We start from the raw sequence: 16,620 nt of genomic DNA, 5'->3' as shown, positions 1-16,620 counted from the left end.
AATATGAGATATCATTTGCTGTAATGGTGTTTTGTGGACTATAGTTACCCTTAATGTCCCTTTCTTTAATTCACAGATATGGCTTTGAGTTTGGTTCAAACATTTAGTATCTACACATGGAGTTCCATTTGGTTTATTAAGATTTTAAAGTTTGTATTATGACTTTATATTTTATTTTTATCATGGTTGTTAGCAACTATATTGATGGTTTCATGAGAGTTTCAAGTTTTTATAGCAATTTATAGTCACCTAATAGAAATTTCAAATGTTGCATCCAATTTATTGTCATCACTTTTTCATCTTTTAGAGCCAGGATAGTGTAAAGTTTATAAATACATAAATATATGTACTACCTTGTCTAGGTAATATATTTAATTATAGTTTTATATATATATATATATATACCATCCATTCATGTATAGTCTAAACCGTGGAAAAGTTAAATATTTAAACCTTAAACCCAAAACCTAGGTTTCAAGTAAAAAGAGTGTCCTTGATATTGTCATTCCTTTTCCATCTTTGTATGTTTGTGTAGTACTTTCTAGTCAAAATCTAGGTATTTAATTTCATTGACCATCTTCTGATAACCAAATATGGTTTATAGATTAGTAATATTTATATTTTTCTTTGTATTTTGCTTTGCACAACCACCACAGACTAGATGGCTTGGTGGCATGCTCATTTTGGCACACATCATATAGCTATTATAGTAAATAATTTGAGACGTTTAATTGAAAGTATTGATGATAATAGATTGATTACACCTGGTCCAAATGGATATTTTATTTATGATAGTATTGCTGCTGGTTAATCAACAAGTTATAATAAGAATTTACATATTTCCTACAGGTGTACGAAATGTTAATTGTCCATCTCTTCCACCTGATTATTCATTTCTTACACAATATTTAAGAGATACATTTTTACAAATGTTACAACTTGTAGAATATCATGCACGTCTTTATGGTGTAGGAATGATTATTACAGCATATAGATATTTTTCAATAGATGTTATAGCACTTGGAAGTCCTAAAAAAAATCCTGATGAACCATTTCCTAGTTTAGAATATCTAAAGGTTTACCTGGCAATACATATCCACCACCAGATATTTTAAATAATATTATTGATTCTGATAAATCATACTGTTACCCATATAGATCAACAATAATAAATGGTCCTCTAAAACTATCTGGCTTATATATCATATCTGAGAATTTTTTAATTTCAGATAATAATAAATATAGAGTAAATCTCTGTAATTGTTATGTAATAATTGAAGATATTATTAATAAACAAAGTATATGGTCTACAAATACTGCAAAGACTGGTATATTTTGTATGCTTCATCTTGAAACTAATGGAAAGCTAATCATTAAGAATAATAAAGGATTTAGTATTTGGGAAACTAAGGTTGATGCTTAAATTGCATAAAACTTATTATTTTTAAAGCTGGAACAAACTGTTTGTTTAATTTGAGCATATTTTTAGTTAGGCATAATAAAATTTTAAACATATTCAGTTATTATTTAAAATCTAATGCAAGATAGAGTTAAGAAGGTAATAACCTTTTGAATGAGTTTAATTGCATTTTTTTGTTTTTTTCATTTTAAAATAAATTATTTTATTTTTATTATTATTTTAAATATTTCTTTAAACTGAATAAAATATCATTTGATTTAATTATAACTATAAGGTTTCTACCTAGTTAATACACTATTTATAGTACTAAAGCATATTTGAAATTGAATTCAGTCCATCTATTCTTGTATATAAATAGGAGTCTAAACCCCAATTAATATACCTATTTTTATATCCCGAGAACTCATATTCATGGAAGTGAAGGGCATTATAATTTGTCCATGAAGAGCAAAGCTTTTTAGCAGTGCTTTACTCTAATTTTTGGGATTGTGTTTTTTGTTTTGTTGCTTTTATTTCTTTATTCTCTTTTAGATCTAGATCTATATTAACTTTTTACAAGATCTAGAATAGCTATTGTTGTGCTTAGATTTGCTCTTTCTTTTTATCTGCATTGTATTCTCTTTTTCTACCACGTCACACCATCATCGATCAAACAATATATCACTTGAGGCTACTAATGTTATTCTGTTGGATTGAACTTTTGGTGTTGTAAAGTGTGATCATTTTGTGTTTTGCCCATTCTTGGGGTGTTGCCATCTCAAACTTTTATGAGATGTGATTACACAGTTTGTCTTATTCTCAGTGTTTTGCCATCTTTTGTTGATGTGAAGCATAATTGTGACATCAATTGGCAAGTTATAGATGATGTAATTCAGTTTTTAGAGAATGTTCAAGAATTGAGTTTATGGGAAGATGATATATATGAGCTTGAATAGGTTCTAAATTGTTTTGATAAACTTGATTATTATGGAAATAACTTTAGAGATGAAGTGGAGATTTCACGATAGATGTCAAACCTTTAATCTACCATTTGATCCTTTCTTTTTATTTCCTCTTCTTTCCCAACTTTTTTTTTAATTCTCGACTTGAGCCACCCTATCATGTTTTTATTTCTTCTTTATCTACAATGTTTTCTTCTCTTGGCACATCAATCATTTGTGACTCTCGTAATTCTCATTCTCAATTTAATGTTGAGTTGAGTGTTTTATGTCCTTCTTATACTAATTTGGATGTTGAAAGTGTGCATGAAGTTGAAAATCTTGCTTTTGTTTCATTGGCAAAGTCTTTGATTAGTTCTACTGTTGAGTTCCCCTATTCCAGGGGTTAAATCACTTTAGCTAAAGTTTCAAGTTGAATGCATATCCCTATTTGTGAATGCCATTGAAAGCCTTTGCTTTATCATTGTTGTTAAGGAGTTTATATATTCCTTTAAGCATGTGAATGTTATTATTAATTTTCCCATCTCAAATGTCGAGTTGTGTATTGAGGAGGTTGAGCAATGTGAATCTTTTGCTTATGTGGTGGTCGAAGTATTTTATGATAGAAAGTTCTTTATTTTCCAAATTTTGAGCATATGCCTTTCTTTTGATTTCTCCATTTCTGTATTGTTAGTTGTTACAAATTCCTTTTCTAATGCTTCTTTATCCACTTTTTCTTCTTCCATAATTGTTTTTCTTCACTTTTTCTTGTTTTCTCCTTTCTACTCTAACATTTCAAACTTTTTTTTTTTAAGGAGGGGGTAAAGGGGATAGACGGGAGTCTAGCCTCGACAATGAAATGAGGATGAATGAATATAATAGTGGAGTGAGAAAGAATGATATGGATTGTGGAGTGAAGATGAGTATAGCAAGTTTGAATGGAACATCCGACCTCGATGTAGTAAAGCTGAACAAATGCAATAATAAAGTGAAGTTAAACATAGATAACAGAGTGAGGATAAATGCAATGAGTTTGAACGGAGTTAATGCTTCAAAACTTTTTTTCTTTCAAAAAGGGATAAGAAGGATATGGAAGACAAATAAAATGAGTCTGACCTCTTATATGTAGTGTTGAACAAAGACAATAGTTGTTCTATTTATGGTCCTAAGTTTGAGTTAGTGGTGATCTTAAAAACCTATTGATAGGCAAACTTATATTAATGGTATTTTATGGACTACTTTCAAAGTCCCTTGCTTTGATTCAAAGTTATAGTTATGTGGTTGGTTTGAGCATTTGGGAGTTATATACGGAGTTGCAATTGATTCACCAAGATTCTATGATGCTTATGCCATAGTTTTGAGTTTTATTTCAATCATGATTATTAGCAACTTTGTTGATGGTTTTATGGAAGTTTTAGTTTTTTGTGGTAATTTATAATTGCCTAGCAGAAACTTTAAATATTCCATCTAACTTATTATCATCACCTTTTCATTTTCTAGAGGGGAGGATGGTATAAGGTTTATAAATACATGTACGTATATAAGTAATGCACTAATTATAGTACTAAAGCATATAAACTGTCCATTTGGATTGAATTTGGTCCATTCATTCTTGTATATAATTAGGGGTCTAAACCCCAATTAATATATTTATTCTTATACTCATAAAAATTTGGTTAGAAAAACTTGTCCTTCATTGAATACTTATTGGCTAACAATGTTCACTTAACTAATTAAAAGGTATATGCAATACTATACAAATAAAAGCAATATAAAGTAGGATGACTGGTACACTAGTGCCAGAATTGGGCATTTTGGGACACCAGAATAACCTGATATGTTATGGTAATTTGCCCATTTATAGTAAAATTCGAAGTCTTGTTATGAAAATGTATCTCTGTTCTTGCTGTCCGGCGTTGCGTTCTCAGCCGAAATCTGTGCGTTCTCGAAATCTATGCTCCGCTTGGTCGGTGCTTTACTCTCTTAACAAATCTCTGCACGATTGGTCAGTTCTTTGCACGATTAGGGGATATTTCCAGGTTCGATCGCGCAGCAGCAGCGCCAAATGCAGGAGAGCAATGCCGTCAGGAAGATCCGCAAGCCATATACCATCACAAAGTTGCGCGACAGGTGGACGGAGCACTACAAATTCCTCGAGGCCCTTGGCACAATCATGGCCAAGAAGCTAGGGTAGAGTACGTTCTTCTAGCATCACCATGCTGATCTTTCTTGTAGGCTTCGAGAGCGGGGGATGGGATTTGCCACTTTGGTCCGAGTTCCAATGCTGCAACTACGTCTGGACGAGGTGAGTGTTCTGGTATCCTTCTAGACTTTTCCAGCTGCGACGACTGACAGGAAGAGGAAACACTGGCACGCCTAACACGTAAGTTTTGGAGAGTTGGATCTCTCGTTTCTTTGGAGAGTACTTTATCCAGGATCTGCGAGCGTGATGGATCGTTTCTCTCGTGACAGAACACCCTAAGTTAACTCACTGGATCTCTTGGACATGACCAAGATCTTGCTGGAGCGAGTCTACTCCTGGCTGCTGCTTCAGCTCGGGTGCAACGAGCAATCCCTCGTTTGGCTCGCGCGCGACGAGACTGTCAAGCTCTAGCTGGCACCGCCACCAGAAGCTTTTCTTGTTTCTCCTGGACAACTTTGATTACGAGGATCGGATTGCGCTAGCTTAGCGAGGTTGAGATAAATCCACGACAGCTTAAGCAGCAGCTTGGTCAGGATCGAATGGAAGTCGACGAATGTATTGCCTGGCGCCCTCCAGATGTTCGAGGTACTGTGAGTTCATGAGAGAGTGGTGTCCAAACTCTTTTTTCTTTGCCTTGCAGGAGCTCATAGCTGCACATGATATGATTGGTGATGATCACGTATACGGCAGTCATGGCGCGACCATTCGCAGTCCTACAATTGCTCCTGCCGGTGGAAGCGAGCCTTCTACCCTGTCGACGCGAGCGAGCTCCTCGGCCACCTTGTCCACACCTTCTGTAAAAAAATGTAATAGCAATCTGAAAAATGACTGACTCAATTTCAAGATTACTCCAACAACAAAAGTGGGATAGGGATATCACTAATTTGTGATTTTACCACCATTTGTCATAACACTATTTGCAGTGGTGAAATCATGATTATTGTGGATGGTATTTCTATAAATTTTTAAGAAAATCACGGTCAAAAACTGAGCAATGGTGGTGCAGTACCAGTATATGCACCAAGTCAGCATGTATATACAGAATATGTTAGCTAAACCTTCTAAATTGTTTGAAGGAAGCAAAGAAACAAAGGAAGAGTGTAAAAAGCCTTAGCTGAGGTATTTATCAATCATGGACGTCAAGCTCGACTTTGGAACAGCACCAATCACGGTATCCTTCTTCTCACCTCCCACAAAGATAATCACAGTTGGAATGCTGCGAATTCCATACTCGGTGGCCAGGTTTGGGCATTCATCTGTGTTGAGCTTGAGGCATCTCAGCTTTCCTGCGTATTGCCTGGCGAGCTCGTCGATAAGTGGGGCTATCATGCGGCATGGACCGCACCAAGGAGCCCAAAAGTCGACCAAAACTGGAATATCACTCTCCAGAACAAGCTTCTGGAACGTCGAATCGTTCACTGCACAAGCTGGATCAAACATTTGTGACGTATTATCAAGCGATCTCACAGAAGAATACTATAGCTAAAGAAAAGGTTTCCTCAAAGAAGAGCTAAGACTGTAGCAAATGGAAGATGGAGCTAAGTGAACAGTGGAAAGTGTATGCTATAGAGTTTCAAGTGATTAGTCCCAAATTGCCAATCTCGAAGCACCGTGTGTAGAAGCAGTGATACTAGTGTGATAGAAAGAAATGAAAGCTCTAGCGAGCTAGAATTTGCTAGAGTACCTGAGTTTGCTGTTTCTTGAGCCTCGCTAGTGGCGGCACGGCTAGAATCCCTCCCCACAGCAGCAGCGGCAGCAGCGCAACGCCCGGATCGATGCCTCCCACTCAAAACGGTGGCAGCATTCGCAAAATTCCCATAATGTACCCTGGTGGAGCACGAACTTCCCGGCGCGCAGGCTAGCTTGACATCGCAGCAAGCGGTGGACGATCCAGCCGCCGCCACCGCCGCCTTTGGAATCGCCGCGCAGCCGAGAAGGCCCGATGCCATGCTCGAAAGACCTAGATCAACCGAGAACACTCTAATCGGACGGCTCACAAGCGTGTGACACGTCTGCCACGTCGCGCACACAGGATGTACAGTTGTTTCTGCCACGTCGGAGAATGACGTGGCGGGAAAGAACTCGGGTTATTTGAATGGAAGAATTCGTGTTTTTACTCGTCGGCCATGACTGGCGCACCTTTCCATTTGAAGTTATCAGCGTAAGCTTTGGGCTGCCACGAAACGAGCAAACGAAGTGTTAGTGAATGGAATTTCTCCGAAGGAAATAATGAAACAAGAGCGAGACGAGTGATCTCACTTTGAGAGTTTGCTGATGGGGCTCTCGCACCTGGGCAAAATGCAGATGAACACGAGCGATCGATCAAAAACTCGCAGTAGCGAAGTGATTGAAACACTTACCGTATACTCCCACCCGTGCTTTGCCGCAAATTCGATGGCAGACTCTTTAGAATCGAACGAAAGTGCCGCGTCTCCAACGTATGCTAGAGGGTCCGAGGTAGACGTCCAGCCCATGAGTGGATCCTGATACCTGAAAGAAAAACCAAGTTTTTCCAGATCAACCGCAAGAACAGAAGAAACGAAGAAAGAAAAAAAAAAAAAACAAAGACCAAGTTTTTCCAAACCAACACCAAGGAAAACAGCGAAGGATGGAACTCACTTCTCGGTCGATTCAAAATTGAACTTCCATTTTCCCATGGTAGTCCTTCCCTGCTGCGATGCGCTACGAGCGGGAGAATAGATTACAACCTAAGAGAAGACCGGAGTAAGAAAGGAGAAAGAGGAGTTTCCCGTGCACGAAATCGCTACATTCTACGAGATCATACCTTGCGATGCATATGCTCCTTGGGAATCCCACAGGTCTTGCCCACATCTCCCGAGTTGATCACGGCGGGGCCTTCGTTGACTACTTCGAGCCCTGGGTCTTCAGAAGACACTGTAGTTGCAAAGGAGCGCCCTAGAGACTGTGTGTACCTCGAGAAATCTCCCCAGCGCCTAGCCAGGCGCAGCGCCATCCCTCGAGAACCCTACCGCGCCCTCTCAGCAATGAGCGCATATACCGTCATCGTCATTCTCTGTTCCTGTTAAAGGTATATTCTGTTATGTGCTTTAGGGTTTCGGGCTTATGGGTAAGGGGAAGAAGAGGAAGGCCAAGGCGGCCGAGGCAGCGCCTGATCCCGGTGAAGATGAGGCTGCGCAGGTTCCAGAGGAGGCGCCAGCGCCCAAGAGAACGCTCACAGGATTGAAGGATCCGCAGGAGCCACAGCAGCCGGGATTCAGGAACAAGGAGAAAACGCTGGTTGTTTGCTCCCGGAGCATCATCTATCGGTGAGAGTAGTGGAAATGCGTTGCGAATGTGGCTTTACAATCTTTGCGTTCCAGGTATCGGCATCTCATGATGGACCTGATTGGATTGATGCCGCACAGTAAGAAGGATGTGAAGCTTCAAGCCAAGGATAACAAAAATGGGACTTTGAATGAGATTGCCGAGCTTCGAGGATGCACGAGCTGTTTGTACTTCGAGGTGAGGTTTTCTTCATAGTGTTTTAGCTAAGGCTCGTAGTTCAGTGCAGGAAAAGACAGGATTTGTATCTGTGGATGACTAAGTTTCCTGGCGGACCATCTATCAAGTTCTTAGTGAACGCGGGTAACATTTTGCTTTGTTTCCCTTCTATGTCTGAAATGCGTAGCGATGTTTTGCAGTGCACACTATGGCGGAGCTAAAACTTACAGGCAACCATTTGAAAGGATCTCGTCCTATACTGACGTTCTCATCGAGTTTCGACAAGCAGCCCCACTTAAGGCTGATAAAGGAGATGTTCATCCAAGTAACGTTTCTCTTTTCTTTTTGCGGATCCTGGTTTACTACTAGTGTTTTTGCAGATCTTTGGTACTCCTAAAGACCACAGGAAGAGCAAGCCTTTCTTTGATCACGTTCTGTCATTCACTGTGCTAGACAAGCATATCTGGTTTCGAAACTACCAAGTAATTTTTGTTTCTCGATAGTTGGTTTTGTTTCTAAACTCCATTTTCAGATATCTGTGCCACACCATGATTCCGACAAGCTCGACCGAGCGTCTGCCGAGAAGATGACTCTGATTGAGGTAAGTCTTCCACTTTCAAGTAACCTGTGATTGAATCTGGCGTGTAAATCCAAGGTCGGGCCAAGGTTTTGTCTGAATCCCATCAAGATCTTCAGTGCTAGCATGGGTGGGAAGCCGCTGTACGAGAATCCCTTCTACACGGCTCCAAACATGGTAAATCTCGTGTCGAATTCTTTCCTCGCAGCTAATCGTGGATGTGTTTTCGGTGTGTTACACAGGTTCGTTCGCTCATCAAGCGAAAAGATGCCAAGTATAAGATGAAAGTCAAGGCCAGGAACTCTAGAAAAGCTCACGTAGAGGCAAACGCGCTAGAACCGAGCGAATTTGCCCATATGTGGCGTGAGTAAGATCTTATCTTGACAACTTAAGCCATTGATAATTTTGATACCGGTAAATGCGAGACCTGGCCTTGATCCAGTCCTGCGAGAGCTTGAGCGAGGCCAGGAAGATCTACGCGCGCGTGGATCGAATTCCTTACCGCGATCGCGTGTTTCTCTACAACAAGCTCATCGAGATGTTTGGGCGATGCGGGGACGCAGCTCAAGCGCGCAAAGTTTTCGATGGAATTGCCGCCAAGAACACCTTCTCGTGGGATCTTATGCTATTTGCCTACACTAGAAATGGCCAGATCCGCGACGCGCAATACCTCTTCTCCGCGATGCCGAGCCCCAATGTGGTCTCGTGGACGATGATGTTATGCGCGCTTGCCGAGGCTGGCGAATTCCACGCATCAATGGGATTGTTCCAATCGATGCCACTCCACAATCTTGTGTCAGTAACAGCAATGTTCGTGCTCCTCGCCAGAGAAGGTCGAATCGAGCAGGCAAAGAAGGCGTTTGACAATATGCCCGAGAGAAACCTTGTAACGTGGAATGCTATGGTAACTGCATTTGCCCGCAACGGGCATTTTGCTGATGCGAAAGAGATGCTAAAGCAAATGCCGCAGAGGAATGTCGTAAGTTGGAATTCGATATTAAACTCACTTGTGGAAAGAGGTGGAGTGGAAGAAGCTACGTGTGTTTTTAACGACATGCCCGAGTGGGACGTGGTGTCTTGGACTGCGATGCTTGCAGCAAATGCCCAGACCGGGAATCTGTCGAAAGTAAAGCAACTCTTTGATGAAATGCCCGTACACAACTTGTATACGTGGACGGCCTTGCTAGCAGCATGCGCGCAGAGCTGCTCATTGGAAGATGCGAAGCGCGTGTTTGAAAATATGCCAGAGAGAAATCTCGCCTCATGGAACGCTCTTCTGTCAGCATTTGCCACGAGTGGGCAAGACATCGAGCTGGTTAAGCAGGTGTTTGACGAGATGCCCATGGCGAACGTAATCTCGTGGACGGTCATGATTGTCTCATACGGTCTGAGGGGCCACGTGGAGGAATCTAAACGGACGTTTGACACTATGCCGGAGTGGAACCTTGTGTCTTGGACAAAGCTTCTTTCTGCATTTGCCGAGAACGGGCGTTTTGAAGAGTGTTTAAGAATCTCTTACGACATGCCTAGTCAGGACGTGTCCTCGTGGACTGCACTTCTGTCGGCGTACGCTCAAAACGGGCGGATACAGAACGCGAGAAGTATATTTGAGAAGATGCCACAGAGGAATCTCACGACATGGAATGTCATGCTGGCGGCCTATGCCCGGAGCGCGAATCTTGACATCAAAGAAACCGCATTCTTCACAATGAGCACTCTAAACACTCTGGAGCGTCCCGAGGCTGTGACGTTCCTCCCGGTGCTGATGATCTGCAGCCACCAGGGCAAGGTCTACCAGGCCAGGAGCTACTTCCACTCGATGATCCAAGACTTTGGCCTGAGTCCCAGCAGGAGCCACTACTGCTGCGTGATTGATCTCCTCGCCAAGGCTGGGCATCTCGACAACGCGAGAGATTTGCTCGCAAGCATGCCGTTTGTGCCAGACTCGCTGGAGTGGGCGTGCTTTCTGTCAGCGCCTAGGCCGAAGGGAAATCTAAAGCTCGGCGTGGACGCCATTAGCGCGACACCGCGCTCGGCGAACTACGTGCTCCTCGCCAACGCAATATGCCCGTGACTATGCCGATTCACATGAATATGCTAAAGGCTCTCGAATATGCCTGTAAATATGCGAGATTTAGGGTTTTCGCTGTAGGGTTATTCGCGATGGAGAATGCAGACGAGCGAGCGCGAGAGCGCGAGGGCGATGAGAGGGGCGAAGAGAAGCAAGGAAAGGTGGTGGAAGGAGAGGAGGGGCAAGAGGAGGAGGGCGAGTGCCCATTTTGTTTGTTCATGAAGGCGGGGCCGTGTGGGAAGGAGTTTCAGGAGTGGGAGGATTGCGTGCAGGAGGCGGAGAAGGAATCGGAGGAGACGGTGGTGCGCTGCCGCTCCATCACGCAGGTCCTCATGAAGTGCATGGAGGGATCGAGCTACTACTCGGTGGTTCTCCAGGCGGGGGAGAAGCTGGACGACTCGGCGGATCGGGGCGGTGAGCAGCCGCACAAGCAGGAGCAGCGGCAGGAGGATCTGCAGCAGGAGCAGGAGCAGGTGCAGGTGCAGATTCCGGAGCAGGAGCAAGTTCAGGTGCAGGTTCAGGTGCAGATCCCGGAGGAGGAGCAAGTTCAGGTTCAAGTTCAGGTTCCGGAGGAGGAGCAAGTTCAGGTTCAGGTGCAGATTCCGGAGCAGGAGCAAGTTGAGGTACAGGCGCAGGGCGCGACGGATGAGACGCATCAAGCCAAGGATCAAGCCAAGGACAAGGAGGAGAAAGAGCAAGGGGGATTTCAAGTGCACGTTCAAGTGGAGGATCGGCAGGGGATGGCTGCGTGAGGAGAACGGGAGAGAGAAAATAACAAACAAACAAGTGTTTTGTTGATTGCCTTGCCCCGGAACTCCTCTCAATTTTGTAAGTTCACCAAATAATTTTTGATAGACAATCCTCCACTTGTTATACTGAGCGGTTTTTGCTTGATTTATTTTGGCCAAAAATTTAGAGTACTTCTGCTAGGAAACAGCCACGGCTTCTTCTTGCATCTTCAATTCCTGCTTTAACGAAGGCAATATCGTTTTTGAGTTTGCAGAAAGTCAAAGACGAACCTGGGACAAGTGGATCCACGAGTCCAGAACTTTGAGTGCTTGGCCGGATTGTTGGGCCGCTTGAGCCATTTCGACGCCGGATTTCAAGTCGTCGGCCACTCCACACGCAACAAGGCCGGCTCCAGCATTGAGAATCTGAGCAAAAGGAAAAACACACTTCAGTGTCTTTACAATGTGGTGATGGTGATTACCAGAGCATTCGCGATGTGTCCCTCTTGTCCACCAAGCACGTCCCTCAGAACCTTAGAGTTGAACGCTGCATCACCACCTCGCAAATCTTCTACTGTACAACGAGGGAAACCAAAGTCCACTGCATCCATTTTCTCTATCAGCAGAGAATTCAACGAAGAAAACGATCTTACATGGATCGAAGCTGAACTCTTTGATAGATGTGGGAGTGACTTCCAATATGAATCCAGGGCCTGCTCGCGAAAAGAAAAAACGTTGGAAAAATGGTGTGAAAAAGCAAACTGACTTACCGAGAGGACTCATTTCATCCAGTCCCTCAGAGTGCACTACCAACGCGTGCTTTGTGCCAAGTAGCTGGAGCGCCTTCGCCATCTTCGGTACCTATTCCTCGAGATGAGATCATCACGTCTCAGGAAAAGAAAAATTCTCCAGTGAAATATAATCGAGACTTACAAGGCTTTTGGAGTAGACGCCAACAATCTGGTGCGGAACTCGAGCGGGGTTTAGCAGCGGGCCGAGGATATTGAACACGGTTTTCACCTTCAAGGACTTCCTCACAGGCCCAACTACTTTCATGGCTGGATGAAACTTCGGTGCCATCATAAAGGCAATACCTGCTTCCTTGACACATCTGGCAATTCCCTTCTCATAGAACTTGGGAGTGAAAAAACAATACTAGAAGAACTCGAGCGAGTACCTCAGGGCCGAGATTTATCTCCACGCCGAGCGCTTCCAGAACGTCGGCGCTTCCGCAAGCTGAAGAACTCGAGCGGTTTCCATGCTGCCAGGAAACACGTAAACTTTCACGCAGAAAGTAAAAACCGAACTATCGTACCTTTGCAACCTTGGCTCCGCAAGAAGCAGCAAGGATACAAGCTCCAGTCGAGATATTGACGGTGTTTGCTCCATCCCCACCGGTACCAACAATGTCTAGGCCACCAGCGAGACCAGGCACTGCAATAGAGCGCTTAATCATTGCTTTAGCAAGGCCGGCAATCTGTGAGGAATTTGGAAACGAGATCGTTCAAGGTAGCAGCAAGTAGAAAAACAAAGAACAAAAGAACCAAGCAAAACCTCTAAGAAAAGTTAGAGCTACCTCTTCGAAAGTCTCGTTTTTAGCTCGAAGGAGCACCAAAAACGCGGAGATTTGCGCAGCATCGGCCCCCTCCAGGAGCATGTCCGTGACGGATTCGGTCTGCTCGGACGTGAGATCGGTCTTTTCCAGCAAACTTTCGATGAGCTGCAAGAGGAAAATGAGCTACATTTTGATAGTTTAAACCTTCTTCCTTACCCGAGGAACAGAATGGAGAGAATTCGAAGCCGCGCACTGTACAGATCGCGTAAAACACATACCAGTTCTTGCCCGGAGCGATGATCCACGGGAGCTGGATCGCAGCAGCGGCAGCTTGAAGAGATCGAAGGAAGCTCCAACAGCAGCAGCCATTCTGTGCGTTTCGCCCCCTCGTTTCAAAAGGATTTAGGGTTCTTGCTACAAGTATGGAAGAACCCTAAAAAGTTTTTTCCCAATGGTTCTTGGCAATGGTCGATCAGTCTGCCGAGCCACCGGCATCCGATTCGGATGGATCCTCCGCCCCGGCGCCGCCGGTGGAGCCGCTCAAGCTACCGACATTCGAGGAGATGAAGGCGCAGGATGTGTTTAACAACTGCGCCGTCAAGAGCATTGTGAGCTGCGTCATGGGTAAGAGAGGAATCCTCTTTCCTCCTCTTGTCAAGAGTTTCCTCCTCGATTCTCTCCTCTTTCGCCAATGGCGATGGGAATTCCAAACGTTTTTCTTCGTTCTAGGCCTAGGGAGTTCTTGACAGAGTTTTCTTTTCTTTCCAGGGGGCGGCATGGGGATTTTCATGGGATTGCTGTTTGGAGCGCTGGACAATCCACTCAACCCCGATCAAATGACCGTGAGGCAACACTTCACACACGCCGCGAAGCAAATGGGCAGCAAGAGCCTCCATATGGCCAAGGCTTTCGCGGTGATGGGAGCCATTTACTCTGGAACCGAGTGTATCATAGAAAAGGTATCCTCTCTTTCACGTAGTTCTTGCCAGAGAGAGCTCTTGAATGATCGCGAGCTCTCCGGAGTTCTTGGGATCCTCCAAATTTCTCGGAAAGTCTCTAGAGATTAGTTCTCACGATCGAATCTTCGTGTTTCCAGGCCAGAGCGAGGCATGACATGACGAACACGATGGTGGCTGGCTGTGTCACCGGTGGGAGCTTGTCTGCGAAAGGTAGAACTTTTCTTCTCCTTTTCTTCGTTTTTTTCTTCTTCTTGCTCAAGAAGGTTCCATTTATCTTGTGTTCTTCAGCTGGACCAAAGGCAGCTTGCGTGGGCTGCGCCGGATTTGCGGCATTTTCCGTAGTGGTGGAGAAGCTATTCGATCGAGCGGCATAGCTTTTTTTTCTTCGATCTTTCTCTTCTTCTCTTGATGCTAGACAAACATTTTTCTCGAGGAAGGAGAAGGCTCCAATTTTTTAAAAGCCCTACTTATATAGCCTCTCTCTCTCACACTGACCTAGAAGAAGAAAGAGAGCTCTGGCTCGAGGATGGAGGAGAAGCTGTGGAGCAATCTCTTCGAGCAGCCTTGGATGTGGAGGGACAATCGAGCCACAAAGGTGCGCGCTCTGCGGTATAGCTTCCCTCTAAGATCTTCACTTCCACCAGGCACTGTGGCATTCTTCCAGAGCTGCCCGAATTTCCCCGATTTCAAGCATTCCAGCACGGGCGCGGGGCTGTGGATCGATTCGCGCTCCATTCCAAGCTGGGTGCCGCTCAAGCTCAGCGAGAAATCTTCCTGGCCTCGCAACGCGGTGGAAGGCAACGCATTTCCTCCCAGAAAATCCAACGCAAAGAAAAGAAATGGAGCTGATCGAGAGACGCTGGCAAAATTCCAGAGATTGCAAAGGGAGGGGATGAGGCCAAGCATTGGGATCATTCTCGCTGCTCTCAAGGTCTGCACGAACAGCAGGGATCTGGAAGCCGGGAAGAAAATCCACGAGTACGTTTCTAGCAGTGGCGATTTCTCGTCCACCATCTTCATTCCCAACACTCTTGTCGACATGTATGCGAAGTGTGGGAGCTTGGACGAAGCCCGGCAAGTTTTCGAGAGCATCCATAGCCGGACAGTGGTGTCATGGAGCGCTCTCATTCTCGGCTACGCTCAAAGTGGTCAGGGAGAGATGGCGTGGGATCTATACTCACGCATGCAACGCGAAGGCTGTGCTCCAAATCGCGTCACTCTCCTCGCGGCTCTCAAAGCTTGCTCGAGCTTGGCGGAGAAGGAAGAGTGGAAGATGATCGATGGAAGGTTGCTCAAGCCGGTTTGCCTGGAGAGAGGGAAGGCTGTGCATCTCCGAGCTGCCGAGAGTGGTGACGACTCGAGCCCGTTCGTGGAGAATTCGCTGGTGGATATGTACTGGAAGTGTGGGAGTATGGTGGACGCTCGTCGGGTGTTTGAGCGCATGAAGCATCACGACGTTGTGGCTTGGAACGCAATCATCCTGGGTTACGCTCAAAGTGGGGATGGAGAGCTGGCTATGGAGATGTACGCTCGCATGAAAGACGAAGGCTGTGCTCCGGATCGTGTCACTCTACTCGCGACCTTGAAGGCTTGTGCGTGCTTGGCCGAGAAAGAACAAGGCAAGGTGGTGGACGGGAGTGTTGTCAAGGACCAGTGTTTGAGACAAGGGCGGGCTATCCACGACTTGGCTGCAACGCTCGGGGATGATTCACACACTGCGGTGGCCAACACGCTGGTGGATATGTACGCGAAGTGTGGGAGCATGGCCGATGCTCGCAGCGTCTTCGAACGCATCCAGGAGCGAAGTGTGGTATCATGGAACTGTCTCATCGCAGGATATGCTCAGGCCGGAGATGGGAAGATCGCTTTGGAGCTCTTGACGGGCATGGAGGAAGAAGGCTGCTCACCGGATGCTGTGACTTTCGTTGCCGCTCTCAAGGCTTGCAGCAGCCTGGGAGCTTTGGAGTCTGGAAGAGAGCTCCATGCTCGAGCATCCATAGATGGATTTGAGACAGTTCCAGCAGTAGCAAACGCTCTCATCGACTTTTATGGGAAGTGTGGGAGCATGGCGGATGCGGAAGAGGTCTTTGAGGCTGCTTGCAAGAAGAGCTTGGTGACTTGGAGCGCGCTGCTAGCGGGATACAGCTTCCAAGGCAACACCTCGCAGGTCTTCCAGCTCTTCGAGAGGATGCAGAAGGAACGCATTCAACCGGATCACATCGCTTTTCTATCTGTTCTCACGGCGTGCCGATATGCCGGGCTCGTCGACAAGGCCAAAGAGTACTTCCGGTCCATGCGGGAAGAGTTTGGCATCGTTCCCAATCTCCAACACTATACCTGCCTGGTGGACGTTCTTGCTCAAGCAAACCATCTCGAGGAAGCAGTATCTGTCGTGAGGGGCATGCCTGTGAAGCCTGATGTGATCATCTGGATGGTAGTGTTGGATGCTTGCGTCAAGTGGGAGAATGTGGGTGTTGGAGAGCTTGCGTTTCAATCCGTGGTCAAGCTAGAGAGCACAAGTGCATCAGCTCATGTACTTATGTCTAATGTCTATGCTGCCACCGGATTGTCCAAGGAGGCCTCTAGGATTCAAAACCAGCTAAGTAACATAACTTACTAGTTTTCAATTTGTGACAAGTCAGTTTTTCTTTTGTTCCTCCAAATGCTGATGTAATAACAATGCTTGAAATTACTAACAGTAATAACATTTAAGAGAGAATTCATTACA

The 16,620-nt window shown here is 45.0% G+C and overlaps 7 protein-coding genes across 8 annotated transcripts; 4 read left to right on the top strand and 3 right to left on the bottom strand.

Annotated features, from left to right (window-relative positions):
- Positions 1-5,588: 5,588 nt before the first annotated feature.
- LOC9658737 (thioredoxin 1) lies at positions 5,589-6,505 on the bottom strand. Of its 2 annotated transcripts, none has more exons than XM_002986439.2 (2): positions 6,225-6,505; positions 5,589-5,967 (listed from the first exon to the last, which is right to left on the bottom strand). In XM_002986439.2, the coding sequence occupies exons 1-2, from the start codon at positions 6,487-6,489 to the stop codon at positions 5,651-5,653; spliced, it is 582 nt and encodes a 193-aa protein (XP_002986485.2). In that variant the 5' UTR covers positions 6,490-6,505; the 3' UTR covers positions 5,589-5,650. The 2 variants fall into 2 exon arrangements, with proteins under 2 accessions (XP_002986485.2, XP_024516101.1); XM_024660333.1 differs by having other exon boundaries at positions 5,589-5,958.
- A 71-nt stretch (positions 6,506-6,576) lies between these two features.
- On the bottom strand, positions 6,577-7,559 carry LOC9659328 (NADH dehydrogenase [ubiquinone] iron-sulfur protein 4, mitochondrial). Its single transcript, XM_024660334.1, has 5 exons — positions 7,326-7,559; positions 7,160-7,248; positions 6,901-7,030; positions 6,800-6,829; positions 6,577-6,713 (listed from the first exon to the last, which is right to left on the bottom strand). Exons 1-5 carry the CDS (start codon positions 7,512-7,514, stop codon positions 6,654-6,656), a joined length of 498 nt encoding a protein of 165 aa, XP_024516102.1. The 5' UTR covers positions 7,515-7,559; the 3' UTR covers positions 6,577-6,653.
- Positions 7,560-7,619: 60 nt separating this feature from the next.
- LOC9658736 (ribosome biogenesis protein BRX1 homolog 1) lies at positions 7,620-8,998 on the top strand. Its single transcript, XM_002986521.3, has 8 exons — positions 7,620-7,827; positions 7,882-8,023; positions 8,068-8,146; positions 8,203-8,327; positions 8,383-8,484; positions 8,535-8,603; positions 8,658-8,756; positions 8,822-8,998. The coding sequence occupies exons 1-8, from the start codon at positions 7,625-7,627 to the stop codon at positions 8,948-8,950; spliced, it is 948 nt and encodes a 315-aa protein (XP_002986567.2). The 5' UTR covers positions 7,620-7,624; the 3' UTR covers positions 8,951-8,998.
- On the top strand, positions 8,998-10,653 carry LOC112341005 (pentatricopeptide repeat-containing protein At4g02750-like). Its single transcript, XM_024660356.1, has one exon. The coding sequence runs from the start codon at positions 8,998-9,000 to the stop codon at positions 10,651-10,653; it is 1,656 nt and encodes a 551-aa protein (XP_024516124.1).
- An 812-nt stretch (positions 10,654-11,465) lies between these two features.
- On the bottom strand, positions 11,466-13,352 carry LOC9659327 (anthranilate phosphoribosyltransferase, chloroplastic). The gene is made up of 10 exons (XM_024660332.1): positions 13,150-13,352; positions 12,955-13,098; positions 12,694-12,855; positions 12,556-12,639; positions 12,312-12,500; positions 12,149-12,239; positions 12,032-12,091; positions 11,861-11,979; positions 11,670-11,804; positions 11,466-11,615 (listed from the first exon to the last, which is right to left on the bottom strand). The coding sequence occupies exons 1-10, from the start codon at positions 13,300-13,302 to the stop codon at positions 11,577-11,579; spliced, it is 1,176 nt and encodes a 391-aa protein (XP_024516100.1). The 5' UTR covers positions 13,303-13,352; the 3' UTR covers positions 11,466-11,576.
- A 12-nt stretch (positions 13,353-13,364) lies between these two features.
- On the top strand, positions 13,365-14,358 carry LOC9658735 (mitochondrial import inner membrane translocase subunit TIM22-4). Its single transcript, XM_002986520.2, has 4 exons — positions 13,365-13,557; positions 13,702-13,892; positions 14,030-14,102; positions 14,181-14,358. The coding sequence occupies exons 1-4, from the start codon at positions 13,398-13,400 to the stop codon at positions 14,264-14,266; spliced, it is 510 nt and encodes a 169-aa protein (XP_002986566.1). The 5' UTR covers positions 13,365-13,397; the 3' UTR covers positions 14,267-14,358.
- Positions 14,352-16,620, top strand: LOC112340992 (pentatricopeptide repeat-containing protein At2g03380, mitochondrial-like). The gene is made up of 2 exons (XM_024660331.1): positions 14,352-14,487; positions 14,557-16,620. Exons 1-2 carry the CDS (start codon positions 14,419-14,421, stop codon positions 16,510-16,512), a joined length of 2,025 nt encoding a protein of 674 aa, XP_024516099.1. The 5' UTR covers positions 14,352-14,418; the 3' UTR covers positions 16,513-16,620.

This window comes from Selaginella moellendorffii, unplaced genomic scaffold, assembly GCF_000143415.4.
Source record: "Selaginella moellendorffii unplaced genomic scaffold, v1.0 SELMOscaffold_74, whole genome shotgun sequence".
NCBI classification, from domain to species: Eukaryota; Viridiplantae; Streptophyta; class Lycopodiopsida; order Selaginellales; family Selaginellaceae; genus Selaginella; species Selaginella moellendorffii.
Note: the sequence above shows the minus strand (reverse complement) of the source record. Positions and strands in the feature narration are given on the sequence as shown.

Coding starts and splice junctions, on each gene's coding strand:
- LOC9658737 (XM_002986439.2), bottom strand. CDS start 6,489: ATGGCATCGGGCCTTCTCGGCTGCGCGGCGATTCCAAAGGCGGCGGTG. Junction 5,968..6,224: donor TCAAGAAACAGCAAACTCAG/GTACTCTAGCAA, acceptor TGTTTGATCCAG/CTTGTGCAGTGAACGATTCG.
- LOC9659328 (XM_024660334.1), bottom strand. CDS start 7,514: ATGGCGCTGCGCCTGGCTAGGCGCTGGGGAGATTTCTCGAGGTACACA. Junction 7,031..7,159: donor AATTTTGAATCGACCGAGAA/GTGAGTTCCATC, acceptor TTTTTCTTTCAG/GTATCAGGATCCACTCATGG. Junction 6,830..6,900: donor AGCACGGGTGGGAGTATACG/GTAAGTGTTTCA, acceptor CATTTTGCCCAG/GTGCGAGAGCCCCATCAGCA.
- LOC9658736 (XM_002986521.3), top strand. CDS start 7,625: ATGGGTAAGGGGAAGAAGAGGAAGGCCAAGGCGGCCGAGGCAGCGCCT. Junction 8,328..8,382: donor TAAAGGAGATGTTCATCCAA/GTAACGTTTCTC, acceptor GTGTTTTTGCAG/ATCTTTGGTACTCCTAAAGA. Junction 8,757..8,821: donor TCTACACGGCTCCAAACATG/GTAAATCTCGTG, acceptor TGTGTTACACAG/GTTCGTTCGCTCATCAAGCG.
- LOC112341005 (XM_024660356.1), top strand. CDS start 8,998: ATGCGAGACCTGGCCTTGATCCAGTCCTGCGAGAGCTTGAGCGAGGCC.
- LOC9659327 (XM_024660332.1), bottom strand. CDS start 13,302: ATGGCTGCTGCTGTTGGAGCTTCCTTCGATCTCTTCAAGCTGCCGCTG. Junction 12,240..12,311: donor GCGTCTACTCCAAAAGCCTT/GTAAGTCTCGAT, acceptor CTCGAGGAATAG/GTACCGAAGATGGCGAAGGC. Junction 11,805..11,860: donor GACACATCGCGAATGCTCTG/GTAATCACCATC, acceptor CCTTTTGCTCAG/ATTCTCAATGCTGGAGCCGG.
- LOC9658735 (XM_002986520.2), top strand. CDS start 13,398: ATGGTCGATCAGTCTGCCGAGCCACCGGCATCCGATTCGGATGGATCC. Junction 13,893..14,029: donor CCGAGTGTATCATAGAAAAG/GTATCCTCTCTT, acceptor TCGTGTTTCCAG/GCCAGAGCGAGGCATGACAT. Junction 14,103..14,180: donor TGGGAGCTTGTCTGCGAAAG/GTAGAACTTTTC, acceptor TGTGTTCTTCAG/CTGGACCAAAGGCAGCTTGC.
- LOC112340992 (XM_024660331.1), top strand. CDS start 14,419: ATGGAGGAGAAGCTGTGGAGCAATCTCTTCGAGCAGCCTTGGATGTGG. Junction 14,488..14,556: donor GGGACAATCGAGCCACAAAG/GTGCGCGCTCTG, acceptor GCATTCTTCCAG/AGCTGCCCGAATTTCCCCGA.